The sequence below is a fragment of the Pygocentrus nattereri genome, chromosome 12 (assembly GCF_015220715.1).
Source record: "Pygocentrus nattereri isolate fPygNat1 chromosome 12, fPygNat1.pri, whole genome shotgun sequence".
Lineage (NCBI taxonomy): Eukaryota > Metazoa > Chordata > Actinopteri > Characiformes > Serrasalmidae > Pygocentrus > Pygocentrus nattereri.
The window spans coordinates 37,655,676-37,670,675 of NC_051222.1; the positions used below are offsets into that span (position 1 = coordinate 37,655,676).

The 15,000-nt window shown below is 44.2% G+C and overlaps 1 protein-coding gene across 1 annotated transcript in view; it reads right to left on the reverse strand.

Moving 5' to 3' along the window:
- Window positions 1-10,264, reverse strand: part of colgalt1b (collagen beta(1-O)galactosyltransferase 1b) — a 35,080-nt gene extending 24,816 nt beyond the window's left edge. Inside the window, exon 1 of the mRNA XM_017682974.2 lies at window positions 10,047-10,264. Within this exon, the coding sequence (XP_017538463.1) occupies window positions 10,047-10,264 (218 nt within the window). The remainder of the gene's footprint in view (window positions 1-10,046) is intronic.
- Between the last annotated feature and the right edge of the window lie 4,736 nt (window positions 10,265-15,000).

Consider the following 15,000-nt stretch of genomic DNA (forward strand, 5'->3'; position numbering starts at 1 on the left):
TCTTGTCGAGATCTCAAACGAGGGACATAATTGGATAACTAAAGTTATCATGATGAAGTCAGCGGGGCCAAACCTCACGCTCAACCACACCTTACACCCTTAGGAGGCCTGACCTCCAAGACGGGACACCCAGAAAATCGTCTACAGCGTATAATAAATCACCGCCTGTTGGCTACAGAAAGCAGCTGTGAACAGATGTTGGCTGTGTAAGAATAAGTGTTTATGGGAGGACTAAATGGACTGAGTGGTGGGCACGCCTTCACAGTCGACCCAAGAGCAGCCGCAATCACCCGCTGTAGTAAACATTCTATAGATATACATCATGATCGCTCACAGCGAGGGGGGCTGTGTGCCTGGTGGGCTGCCCTGCCCTCCACTTCCTACAAACAGATGTCAAGTTAACAGCATATTAATCAAATGGAACCTCATAAAAACAGCAGAGATATTCTACCTGGAGAGATTACAACACTGAGCAGAAGTCATAAACCACCTTTAATCTACTGCATTTCCAGTCTAAATGACAGCGGCCACGTTTACATGCAGCCTGATAATCTGACTAACAGCACAATGTGAACAGAACACGTCCACGTAAACACCTAAATGGGAATAGTCTAGTCTGATTGAGGCCATTTGGAATTCTATTTCTATCCTGAGGTGGACAATCCTGTAAATAATCCGTTAAACAGAAGAATAATATCTGTGTAAACGTCTGTATCCGATTACTTTCCCTATCGGAAAGTTTCAGTCCGTTCTGCATGAGCGTCGCGTCACAGTGAGAGTTTATACCGTTCAACACGGCGGAGCAGAAACTGGTCTGCAGAGGAGACGAAGTTCATGCTCTGATCTTTAAAAGACGGCGGTGGGACGGACGTCCAGCTTATGTGTCTCAGAGCACGACGTCTTCCTCTCGGCCTTCTTTAATAAGGACATGTGAAGGACGTTTTCCTGAGTCTGACGTCATTTTAAAGCAGTTAAAAACACAAGCACTGCTCACTGCTGCTCATCTCACTCTGACTGGACTCACGTGATGCTGGTTGTCATGGTAACATTTACTCTAGGTGGTTCTCTATGGACGCTCGTAAATTTTGGATCGGGTTACTTGTAGTGAGCATGTAAAGGTTTTCCATCAGATTGTGGAGTAGAGTGAGAATATAAACACCTCCATCTTCATCTGTAATCGGAACGTTTTCAATCAGATTCGCAAATGTCTTTGCCTGTACACACAGCCAGTGAAGCATACTACATGACACTAATACAAAGCTGACTCAACAGAAGCCTCATTTAGTGAGTCACTCTTCCCCTTTTATTCCAGCTTCCACTCTTTTCAGGAGACTCACTTTCAGTTCCTCAAAGAATCTGCAGACACGTCTCCGAAGGTCAGCCTTAGAAGTCGGTTGAACGTTTTCTGAAGCAATCAAACCCGTTCAGTGAGCCGAGTACACTGTGGCACATCTACAGCGTATCCTGCCCATCTGCAGCAGACAGAGCTGATTCCAGATCACGCATCTCTCGCCACAGTGACAGCTTCTTCTACCAGATTACAGCAAACGCTACATACAGCTGTGTGTTGTTTTGAGGTTCTGGTGAGAAGTGAAAACACAAATGACTGCACATGTTCGAGGCAAGGCACCGAGGCCACCACCGCTAAGCCGAGAGAGAGAGGTCTGCGCAGGCTGCTGAAGTACTCAGACCACAGTGGTGGCGGTGGCTGAGTTTTGGTCAGTTAAGTGTAGTACAAGTTCCCTGTAGGAGTCTCTCTCCCTCCCTCCCTCCTCTCTCTCTCCCTCTCTCTAAAAAAATCCAAATCGGCAAAAGTTTGAATGAGGATTCTTACCAAGTCGATTGAGCAGAAGCCTGGGATGAGCTTCTGGAACCATCTGCATCCTCAAAATAATTAGATTAAGTGACCCTTATTAGCCCCACAACAGAAATTTCACCTCTTCATTTAAACCCATCCGTGCAGTGAAAGACCACATACACACCAGTGAACACACACAATACAACACGTCAGTGTTACTGCAGTGCTGAGCATTCCTTGAGCAAGACACCTAACTGCTCCCCGGCCGCCGTGGATAGGGCTGCCCATCGCTCCGGGTAAGTGTGCTCACTGCCTAGTGTGTGCCTATTCACTAGTGTGTATGTGGTGTTTCACTTCACGGATGGGTTAAATGCGGAGGTGGAATTTCCCCATTTGTGGGATTAAAAAGGGTCACTTAATAATCAATAAACTTAAAATGACCACATAACTGGACACTAATTAATTTCTTTAACTCCGTGGGTCCAAACCGCACTCGGTCATGTTCTTCATAACGTTCATACTCCATAAGCTCCATTCAGAAGCTGGGTGTCGTGTGAGGCTGTAGCTCTTCTCTCCAGTCTAATAGACGGTGACGTCATTTTAAACCCTTATAATAAAAGAAGCTGAACTCAGTTTGTTTTTCTACTGAAAGTCGAGCCGTTTTTCCCCAAATCTGGGCTCTAAACTATAAACAGACGGCGTCTCTTCAGTGATCTGCTCTGGAAACATCACTTTTAGAAAATAACACAAAGAGCGGCGCAGATTTTTGGCTTTCAGCAGTAAATTGTGAGCGTGTGGTGATTTGTGGAGATCATAATTTTTAAAATTTATTTATTTTTTACAAACACAGCTTTTACCACCCCCCCCAAAAAAAAAATACATTTATTTCATGCAGTTACTGAATAATTTGCCTTACGATTTGGGCATAAATTCAGATGGAAAAACCAAAATATGCCCACAAGCATAAGAGCTTAAGTAAGCGGCTGAAATCTGATTTGAAAAAAGACCAAACAGCTCGACATCACGTTTAAACAAACAGTCAGTCCTGAACGCTGCCTGGAGATCAGCTCCTCATCTGAGATATCAGACGCGGCTTCAGCAGACCAAACAAAGTGTGCGAGGAGGACGGCGTGTTCCGTTCCCACCACAACAAAGTCTCCTGATACACGGGCCGCTGTAGCGCTATCAGCGCTGCACATGTAGCACCTCTCACAGCTCCGGCTGGTTGAAATTAACCCCTGAATTCCAGCGCTGACCCCGCAGGGCCCTCGTTCCCCATCTGTTTCAAAACCAGAGTGGCGCACAAAGCACGCAGTCTGTGGCTGCCACCTCACTGCTGATCCCCGGGTGGAAACGCATGGGTCGCCTTCCAATGTTTACAGATTCCTGCTTTGAAAGCGGACAGAGTTAAAGACTTTAAGGAGGAGGAATATGAATCACACAGCAGCCTGCAGTTAGAGCCATAAGCTTATTTTTCCAGTGTTTATAAGGATGAGGCGATGGATACGCCTACATTATAACGTTCTTCCCAACTGTGTGTACATGTGCGTTTACAGACCACAGCGAGTCACAGTGTCAGAAACCACGCAATCGAGTATATTAGAGATACTGAACAGCTCAGTCTGAGGCCAGTTAGAACGTTGCTAATTGGTGGGGTGTAAGCTTCCATTGCTTGTTGGCTATGAGCCTCGTGGCGCCAGCGTAAAACTAAAGAAGCAAAAGTGAGACACCAAACATGCCTTGACTGATCAGGATTTAGAGTAAAGCGGATGAAATGGGAACAATTTGGGGCCAAACTATCGCTTTAAACAGAGGATAGTTTTAAAAAGACATACTTACAACTTTCTGCTTCAGAAAAAGAGACAGAAGAACCTTAGAGCCATGAGGAGTACAGTCGTATGCAAAAGTTTGCGCACCCCCGGACAGATTACGGTTTACCGATACAAACAACGCATTTTGATGCAGTTTATTTGCTGGATTTCACAAAAAAATAAGACATAAAATTGTGCTGTGCAAAAGTTATGGTCATATTTTAAGTTCCCAAAATGATAAAAAGTCAATAAACAGAAACAGTGCATTAAAAATAACCAGTGTGTTCTCGGTAGAGGATGCGTCGTCATCTAGACCACCTCTACCATCTAAGCCTAAACACTTTATTTTGAGCGTATTTATGAGGTTCATCATTTTCAAAATTTCATATTTGACTTTTGACCATTGCGCAACTTGCAACTCATTTACTGCCCTGTTGTGGCTCCACAGCTGAATCAGATCAGTAGGTAATAATAAAATAATCCTCCTCTACAGTAAAATAAAGCTCTGCTGATCCTTCAACACAGTTTAACAGTAAATGGTCTTAAACGCTGGAGTTAATGTACAACTGCTGATTCACCCTTTAACCCTGAAGATCAGCACAGACTGTTGGTCACCACAGCAACACAGACGACAGTCTTGCCCAGCTAGTAGCTAACGAAGAGGCAAAGAGAGATTTAAGACGAACATCGATAATTTGGAGACGAATGGACTTCTGAGAAACTGACAAACACTAAAAAGTCACAAAGCTGAAGTGGCCTCTCATTCGTATTTTCCTGTTCCACCTTAAATGGTGCAGTAGTTACATTTGCACCTTAGGCACCATTTAAGGCAGAAGGGGAAAATCTGAACAAGACGCTGGCGAATGAGAAGCGATTTCAGCCTCGTAAAAAGTCGAACATTGAGAGACATTTTCCAGAAAACTGTTCCACTTTTGAGGAAATGTTTCCTGCCGGAGATGCGAGAAAAGCTGAGCTAAAGCTTAAAGGAGAGCAAAGTAAGTCTGTGTTTTTACTGATATTAGATATTACATCAACAAATACTGAGACTTTACCAAGATGGTAAAATGGACACAAAACATTGTGGCTCCCAAGGTGGTTCGAGTTTTATTGAAAGGACAAATGGGCTCTTCTTAAGATTTGGGTTGCGACCCCTGTCCTAGTTCAGCCTACAGTCGGGCCTCTTGTCTTTCTGATCATGTATTATTGGGTACTGTACACATTGTTTTTACAGCTTTTACAGCTGAACCTCCATCGGTCCCTCCTGCGTCTGCGATCCGATCTAATCACGTTAACAGATCAGTCTCGCGGGGGAGCAGAGTCAGCAGATAACCAAGTTGTGTCTGGCTTTATTCGCAAAGTAAACAGCAGATAGAAGCTAAACCCAGCAGCAGGGATGGATGTTGTCTACGGGACAGGACCTTTCCAGAGAATTTTGAAGATATTTAAAAAAAAAAGAAAAGAAAAGAAAGTGCAGGGCAAAGCAGGTCATCCTGCAGGAAAAGCGTTTCAGTATGACGACCAATGCACAGTGTAGGAGACGTTTATTCATGTCTTATAATGCTTTCGTTGGTGTTTCTGTTCTGTAAATTTGGGCCAACTACAGGTCGAAAGGTCTTTAAATAGAAAGAGGAACTGAAAGAGGGCGTGGCTGACCGGGAACATGCAGCTTTTGAGCTTTTGACCTTCTCTGTGCTCCAGCATTGTTTGTCTTATACCAACTTCATTTGTGGTTATACGACCTGTAACAGTGCAAGCCTGTATTAAATCATATCTTATTTGTGGAAATTCATTGAAGCATTATCTATTGACCCACAAATAAAAACGTAATTAGGATAAATGGTCGACAATGTTGGGAGTGGTCATATTTGCATATGTATTCACCATACAATACAAAACAACGTACACGTCTTCGGTAGGAACGATTCATCATTTTTATACTCAAATTGCAATTAGAAAGAACCCAATTTTCAGCTCCTGAGCGGCACACCCGTCTAAGCGTTGACCGTGTCATCAGGAGATCGCGAGTTTGATCCATGGTGATGTTGCAGCCGTCTGTAGCCGTAAGTCCAAGAGAGCACAATTGGCCTTGCTCTGTCTGGGTGGGTAGGATGGCCCCCTTCTCTTCCACCCCCCCGCCCCATCACTCAACGAGCTGATGTAACAGATCTGGCGGTCGGCTCTTTCCTCCGAGTGCGTTCGGCTGTCCAGTGACGTTGCATGAGCCTGTGCTACCTTCACCCTCCTAGCGTTGACAGAAAGCATCGTGTGATTAGGGGAGTCCTAACTAGCAGGTGGAATTGGAGACGACTAATTTGGGGAGAAAATTGGTAAAAATCCAAGAGCAGTTTGGAGATAAAGCCAGAGAGGCCAGGTTGAGATGGTTTGGACATGTGTTGAGGAGGAATAGTGGATATATTGGGCAAAGAATGTTGGAGATGGAGCTGGCGGGTAGAAGGAGAAGAGGTAGACCTCAGAGAAGGTTTATGGATGTAGAGAAGGTGGACATGGAGATGGTTGGTGTGAAAGTAGAGGAGGCAGTGGATAGGGCAAGATGGAGGCAGATGATCCGCTGTGGGGACCCCTAAAGGGAGAAGCCGAAAGAAGAAGAAGAAGAAGAAGAAGAAGAAGAAGAAGAAGAAGAAGAAGAAGAAGAAGAAGAAGAAGAAGAAGAAGAAGAAGAAGAAGAAGAAGAAGAAGAAGAAGAAGAAGAAGAAGAAGAAGAAGAAGAAGAAGAAGAACAGCCTACAGGTGGGGAATTTTCACCTAATAACACAGAGCCTGTGAACTGCCTGTAGAGGAGTCAGGCCAAACAGAATGAAACAAAATGAAAATCCACATGATGCACATGAGACAACACAACCACATCTAGCAGACAGTCTAGCACATTACGCTCAGTGCTTCGCCAAAAAAACACCCACAGAAAATAAAATAACCAGGTCCGAGCCCAAAAAAACCAAAGCAAGATTTCTTGCTTAGCCAGCTAACTTAAAGCTGAACTCAATGTAACCCTGGATTTTCTGCATCACGACAGCGGATCATTTTTTATCAGGACACGTCCGTCAATAACATAACCCCATTACCACTCCAACACACACCAACACGGCAGCAGCGGAGACGGCTTTGCTTTTTACCAGTACAAACAGGGTAAACGGTAAACACGGTTTACTGGTATAAACATTTCTACATATTTATAGCAGTGGGCAATATAACAACATTATGATAAATCGTGATGAATTAGGTCACGCTATGCTTTGCTGAGCATATCAAGGACATCGCCAGTAATAAAAGAACAATCATGAAATCGTCGTGTAACCAAAGTGAGCACAGTTAGTCCTGTTTAATCAGATTCAGGGCAGTGCGGTTTGAAAAACAAACAACTAACTGAAATGATTAATTATTATTTTATTTGTCAGTACGTTCTCTATTTTGTTTAGCTTTAACCTAATAAATCTCAGAAATATTCAATATCATAATGCAGATCACGTATCGTGATATGATATTTTGGCCAAATCGCCCACCCCTACATATTAGATTTAACTCTCCTTCTTGAGCTTGAGTATCTAAACCTGGATTAACGGAGAAAGTTGGGAACCGCCTTCGTAAAACGGGATAACCACGGCGTCGTTTGTTGGGTGTAGCGGAGCTGAAACCTGTACAAACTGCAGCCCAAACTGTTTAACTCTGTCTTATGATCACAATCTCATCAATGTAGAGCGAACACGACACCTCTCTATCACCAATAGTGAAACCCTGATCATCGGTTAAGTTGTAGAAGAGATTTTAACCTCAATTTTAACCTGGACTGACTCCACACACCCTGCCCCGCCTCGCCTCCAGGCTTTTATTCTACTGCTCTGCTTTAAAACATTCGGTTATGAAAAGGAACAAATACCAACTTTTCACCTGGAGAACCTGATTTAAGCTCCACAATCAGACCTTAAAACCACTGGAGAACCTTTGAGGGAACATTTACGTTGTTTGCACCTTGATGAACGTAAAATGTACCTGAACAGAACCTTTATTTCTACAGCGATTGTGCCTGATGTTCTCTGGGTTATGACTTTCTCTCGTCCGCACATTTCCCAGCAGGGCTGTTTAATAAGAAGCGTCTACTGAGGCAGAGAACACGCCCGTCTGTGTGTACGGTGAGTGTGTATAAAGCCATTCACTGCACTAATCCCACACTGCTGCCGGAGGGAAACTTTTCAGCACCTCTCCAAATTCCGTCTCTTTCTCTGACGCCGGACACGGAATTCCCTGAATTTCAAACAGCTCTGTGCGCGACAGACACTTTACATCCAACCTCCACTTCTAAAAATCAAGGTGGCCACATGGTTTGGGTGTTTAGCTCTGGGAAAAACCTTTGATGCAGAACCTTTTGGAAGTTTTCAACTTTACAAAGATTCTTTACACTCACAGATCTCATTTACACAAACCCAAAAGGTTCTTTATAGACCCAAAATCGGTTCTAAAATGGGATCTCTTCAGAACCCTTTCTGGCACCTTTCTTTCAAAGAGTCTGATAAAGCCCCCCGGCCCACTTTTCTTTCATCGGGCACTGATTTGTCAAAGCGTCGGTGGGTTTGGTCCCTATGCTAGATGCCTAAAAGGGTTCTTTAAAAACCTTCATTATTAAGAGCTAATCTCACCATAGCCAATCTCACCAGGTGGCTCCTTCTCCCCAGTCACATGGACCGGAGAGGCTGTGGCTGGGGCTGTGGCCCAGAGGAAGCTGCCGTGGAATGGGAACGAGTATGGAGCGGGGGATGAAGGGGCTCACTGTATTAATGTCTGGACACGTTTCAACTCGCTCACTTCCCTTGCGACGCTTGGGTCAATGCACAAACCCACAAGCCCCAGAGATGAGACTCCACCAGACTGCGCATGAGCAACATGCACCAAACCCCACGCCCATCTGTCCCGAACTCCGGCCTGCAGCGAAGAAGTGCTGTTTTATCACCTTGTTCTGCAGTTTCGTCATCTGCAGGCGGAGGATTCCACACCTGGCATTCCTCCAGTACCATCTGAGTTAGGAATGCCTCAGCCTCCTGCTCACTTTGAGCCATGATCTCACGTGTTATCAAGCACTGAGGAGAAACCACAACTGGTCACAACTGAGGTCAACCTAAACAGAAGTGAAACAGCAGCCCAGGCTTTGTAAGCATCTATCTGAGCTCATGAAATGGAGAAGTGGAACTCGCTCAGCTCGCTTTTCCTCGGAAGAACATGAAGCTCTTTTCTGAAGAAAAACACAAGACTGAACATTTTGTTTTCTCTCCTGGAGCAAATCAAGCCCAGCTGACTTAATGTTTTTTCCAGTTTCTCGTCGGAGCCAACAGAGCCCAGTCGGCCCGGCTGAACGCTGTCTTTCATTTTCCATGGATTTCCCAGCAATGCCAACCTACTTGAGAGTAGCGGAGAGTAGATCAGTCCTAGCTATCTGAACACGTTTCCCTACTGAAGACCAGCTAACAGGACTTTTCCTCCACTTTTCTGCACCACATCAACTACATTGACTACATCAACCTTGGCTGACCAATAATTTCCTTCCATTTCATGGAATAAACAATGATCTCAACCACCTGAACATCCTAAAGCCAGTTGAAACGTTCTCCAATTTCAGGAGCCGTAGGAACGTTCTTCTGTCTTCTGGAGTAAATATATACATATATTGATGGAGAAGGTGTTGTATATAGACCCTTTTTGAAAATGGTTCTATATAGTACCAAAAGACTCGACGTGGTAACAACAGCAGAAACTTTTTTGATTTTATATAGAACCACAAGTTCTGTGTAGAACCTTTTCCTGCTACAATGGTTCTTTAGATTCATGAACGTTGTACAGGACTCAATATAGAACCTTTTTTTTAAATGGTATATAGAACCATCATCATAATAATAGCAGAAGCCTTTTTGGTTGTATGTAGAACCACACGTTCCATATAGAACCCTTTTTGGTTCTCTATAGAACCATTTCCTGCTTAGATGGTTCTTAGGACTGGTCAAACGGTGCTTTAGATGGATGAAGCATGTGTTGTGTGTGGTTCTATATAGACCCTTCTTGAAAATAGTTCTATATAGCACCAAAAAGGCTTGACATTGTAATAACCGCAGAACCCTTTTTGGTTCCACATAGAACCATATACAACACATTCTCCAATCTGAAGAACCATTTCATCATGCAATGAACCTCTTAAGCAGGAAAGGGTTCCACACAGAACTCATGGTTCTAAATAGGACCATGCCCTTTACTAAGGAACCCTTGCAGAACCAGAGTACCCTGGAACATGTTCTTCCATTTCTTGGAGTAAGTAAACACAAACTAACGGTACGTGTTCTCCAGGGTTGAGAAAACGAAGCCCACCCAACCGAACACAGCCCCCCCACCCCTCTCTTCCCCTGCACTACGTAGGCGCCACGGCTCGCCGGGTGACTCACCACAGGGCCATGCGGTCCTTGGGGTAGTTGAGGCGGTCGATGGCTCCCAGCACATGCGGCAGAGAGTGCTCCGAGTTGCGGCAGAGCAGCGCCGCGAGCAGCCGCGGAGCCAGCAGCGGAGACTCGGGGCTCCAGCGCTCCTCTGGGAAGTAGCCGCGGCTCAAGCCGGCCAGGAGCAACCACGAGGCGGCCAGGAGCAGCACGGCGAGCCGGTGCATGGTGGAAAAGAAAGCGGGGCGAAGAGAGACAGCAGAGCAGGGGGTCAGAGCGAGCTCACACGGCCGGCCTCCACGGTATCAACGTAGACAGCAATGCACCATAATCCTGCGCTGTAGGCTGGAATTAAAGGGGAAGTCTCTCTCGCCCTCCTCAGTGGAGCAGGAAGGGGTTACTGTTAGGGGTCCAGTGTTCTGATCCCCCCTCAAAACAAACAGGAAGATGAAGAAAGAGGAAACGTGTCAGAAGCGCAAACATGCGTGATCAGACGTAGCGGTTAGAAAGTTATAGCGGCTGTGTCTGAAATCTGGGGGACTGGCTCTTTAAACACAGACAGCTGCGTCCAGTTAGAATATGCCAGAAAGATTTGAGGCGTGACCAAATGCGAGGGGGGAGTGGCGACGGGGGCGTGGCCACAGCTGTGAAGCCTACAACAAGGCTATACACACAGCAATGCTTCATACCCATATATTATATAAATATACATAGCGACTTTACAGGAGAAGCCAAAAACTTACTTTACCTTTAATGTAAGTCAATGGAACCAGAAGTCTTTCCAAGTCATTTTGGGTCATTTCTTTTGATCCATTCATCATGGAATTTACACACCATATAAAGGCCGACAGACATTTTCAAAATATGTCAAAAACTGAAAAATGACAAAAGTGAATTTACATTCACATACAATTGTGAACTGATAGGAGCCCGACTCAAACCTCACAGTAGGTTCCCTATGAAAACAAATCTTCATAACAATCATATTTTGCTCTTAGCCTATTATTTATGCATTTTCCTTGACTTTAACGTTAGATTTCAATATGAGTAATCATATCATGAGTATCTTATTGATAATTAACACATAAACAAAGTAGTAGTGCACTGAAATGAAGGTTCTGCAGTAGAGTAAAAGCCTGGAGGCGAGGCGGGGTGTGTGGAGTCAGTCCAGCTTAGAACAGATCATTTCAGTGGAGTATGGTTCAGTTATGTTCCCTGGCTAAAGGCACTGAGATGGAGCCTTGAGGGGACCACCCCAGTGAAAAGAGGGACTCTGGCCCTGCGACTGTTTAGTAGCTTTATGCCTAGAAGAGTGTAGGTGTGTATAACAGTGGTATAATCTACAAGATTACGTATTACAGCAATTCCCAGATGGAGTCCTGTTGTTCACCTGCACTGCAGTTACATCCTTAATAATAAGAAAGTCTTTCTGCAGCTGAATCCATTGAGCTAGAGTGGAAATGTGAGCCTGCAGTATCCACAGTGGATGTGAAGGTCTTGTCAAAACTCCTGAAGAATTTTTCTCAATGTGCTAAATCTTTGCAAAGTGCGACCCCTGCTGGACTAACCAGGAGTCACCAGCTAAACTCACTCTGCCTCTCTGAGTTTAGCCCTAAAGCTCAACTGTCGACCACATACATTTTAACACACATTATATGTGTGTATACATACAGACATTAGTGAAAGAATGGGTCGCTCTCAGGAGCTCAGTGAATTCCAGCATGGTGCCGTGATCGGACGCCACCTGTGCAGCAAGTCCAGTCGTGAAATTTCCTCACTACTAAATATTCCACAGTCCACTGTCAGTGGGATTATAACAAAGTGGAAGCGATTGGGAACGACAGCAGCTCAGCCACGAAGTGGTCGGCCACGTAAAATGACAGAGCGGGGTCAGCGGATGCTGAGGGGCATAGTGCGCAGAGGTCACCGACTTTCTGCAGTGTCAATCACTACAGACCTCCAAACTTCATGTGGCCTTCAGATCAGCTCAAGAACAGCGTAGAGAGCTTCATGGAATGGGTCCCTGTTTCAATCCCTGTTTCTTTTAGTTCTTTTACTCCTTCTGTTTCTCTTTGAGTATAGCCGTCTGATATCGCTTGGTTCGATTATTTGCTCCTCTCCTGGGAGGAAGGTCAGATTAGACTGGGTGTGGACCTACATTTACATCAGTAGGTATTTCTAAACACACTAGATTAGAGGCAGGTACCACTCCTTGTGTGCTCTTTTAGCTTAGAACAGGGTGGCAGGTAGAGCTGTTTAGTGCTTAGCTTGGTTGATGTTCTTTTCTTTGGTAATGTCTGTAGTCCCTCCTGGGTAGACTGCCCAGTCAACTTTAACAACTTTTCTACAGTAAATTGTTCATAGCTTAACTTTTTTGTTTGTTTGGTTTGTTGGTCTGTATCCAAAAAAATATTAAGCCTTTATCTGCCTTGTACTGGTCTCTGTACCCCTTTATTGCACCCCTCCATCCTCGTGTTACTGTCCCTCCCTCCTCCTAGACCTGTGCCTACAGCTGGGACATCACAAGGACGTTGCAGGATCTAGAGAGATTTAGTTTGAAGAATTGGTCTCTGATTCAGTTCAGCTGGAGTCCGCGACGGTATCAAATTCAGCAGTTCCTGAAAAAATAAAAGGGCATTGATTGATACGTTCCATCATTTCATGCTTTTAAAACAAATCGCATTTTTCACACATTAAAATGGGTTCATGTCATAACATAGAAACTTTCAAAGTATCAGGGATAACCCAAAAAAGCCAGAGGTTTATTTCCAGGGTGGTTCCTAAAACAAAAAGTCAAACATGTCCTATATTTTCTCAGCAGGACTCTCGTTTAGGCCCTGCCTCGTAATCTTAGATAGGATACTGTCCGTCCTTCATTCTACACCAATTACCTTCACGTCCTCCTAAGAAGGAGGAGCTACACTGTCCCAAGGTCTTTCCGCTTTTTGTGTCTTCAAGTACACCTGAGAAGCTTCCTGAGAAACTCGCTCTTTCACTTTCACCACTTCAGAACTTTTTGCTGCCTCTCCTTCCCATTACTCCTCACCATTACCCCATTACCACCAACTCCACTTACGTCTGCTCTATTTGTCGCTGGTCAACTAGACAGAAGCCGGTGACCAATCTGGCTCTGAGGAACGCCTGTGAGACGTACCTGAGGGAGAAAGAGAAGGAGAACGAGGGAGAAGTCAGGTGTTCTCACCACGGAGAGAAAATGAGCTTCTTCTGTGAGAAGGATGAAAAAGTCATTTGTTCGGAGTGCAAAACTTACAGCCACAACTCTCACAGAGTGCAGCCTCTGGCACAGGCCGTACAAGGTGAGACAGGGAGAGAGAGAGAGAGAGAGAGAGAGAGAGAGAAAGAGAGAGAGAGAGAGAGAGAGAGACAGAGAGGGAGAGAGCAATAACAAAAGAACGAAATGAGAAATAATTCCAGAATTCCAGCAAGGTGAGAATTATGAAAGAATCTGAGGTTCTGAATGACCTTGTGGTTGATACCAATTTAAGAGGCGTTAAAAGTTCTGATAACTGACAATATTGACTGATATAATTTTATACTTATGTTTCAGACATTTTTTGGTTTTGTACACTACACTCCAGAAATAAATGATGGTTCTTTAAGGGTTCTTTAGTAAAGAAAATGGTTGTATATGGAATGAACAAGCAAAGAACACTGCATGCGATGCTCTTCGAACTGATGGAGAATATGCTGTTTATGGATAGAATCTTTTTTTTTTTTTCAAAAGGATCGATCAATCAGAAGAACCCTTTCATAATGCAAAGAAAAAACCCTTAAATTATTCATACAAAATTTTTGGAATGATCAGCCTCATTAAAATACTGATTACAATATTAGTCGGTACTCTATTTAGCACTATAACTACCCATAAATCACATGTCTGAACTGTGTCAAGATGTTTTGAACTGATGTCCTTCCATGCCTCATATTGTTTGCCCTACTACTTTTATCCTAGTTCTTGTGCAAGTTTCCCCTGAGCAAATGACATGTATTACTAACGCAGGGAACACACATCTGCACATTCCAGTGTGTAAATACTGTTTATTTGCTGAATATAACATACTGGAAAACAATAAGACATACGTTGTGGCCTGTTCAACTGTGATTTTTCTCATATTATTTTGTATTTTATTTTATTATTTTTTGTTTTGAGGTGGCACGGTGGTGCTGTCACCTCACAGCAAGAAGGGCCTGGGTTTGATTCCCCGGCCGGGTGACCAGGGTCCTTTCTATGTGTATGTTCTCTGCGTGGGGTTCCTCCTACAGCCCGAAGACATGCAGTCAGGCCGACGGGACATGGTAAATTGCTCCTAGGTGTGAGTGAATGTGTCTGTCTCTCTGCCGTGAGATGGACTGGGTGTATCCTGCCTTCCACCTATTCCTTGCAGGGATAGGCTCCAGCTCCCCCTGTGACCCTGAAGGATGGGTGGCTTTGTGTGTGTGTGTTTTATCATGGTCATAATGTGGATGATTTAGTCACTTCTTTTCATCAGAAATGTTTAATTGCTGCAGACGCTGTTGATCCTACGAGATTTAAATGCTTCAAACCAAAAGTTCAGCCCTGGTTAAATGCAGCCACTCAAGAAATTAGACAGGCTGAAATTAGACTAAGCGGAGAGGAATTGGAAGAAAGACAGACTGCAAGTAAGTTGCCTGGTTGACTATCAGCTACCTGTTATGTCTGCTGGGGAGGCATACTTTTCAAACATCATTGCTAAAGAAATTGCAACAGACTTAAAATTTTGTTCAGCACAATTAATACTTAAACCTTCACCGGAGTTTGGACTTGATCCTTCTTCTAGCTTATGTGAAGAGTTCTTAAACTTTTTTGTTGGAAAAGCTGAGACTATTAGGTCTAGCATTATTTCATTGGGTCTTGATTTTCCACTTCCCCCACTGCGCCAAGCTGTGTTTAAAGAGTTTGAAGCTGTTTCAGTCTCTGAAT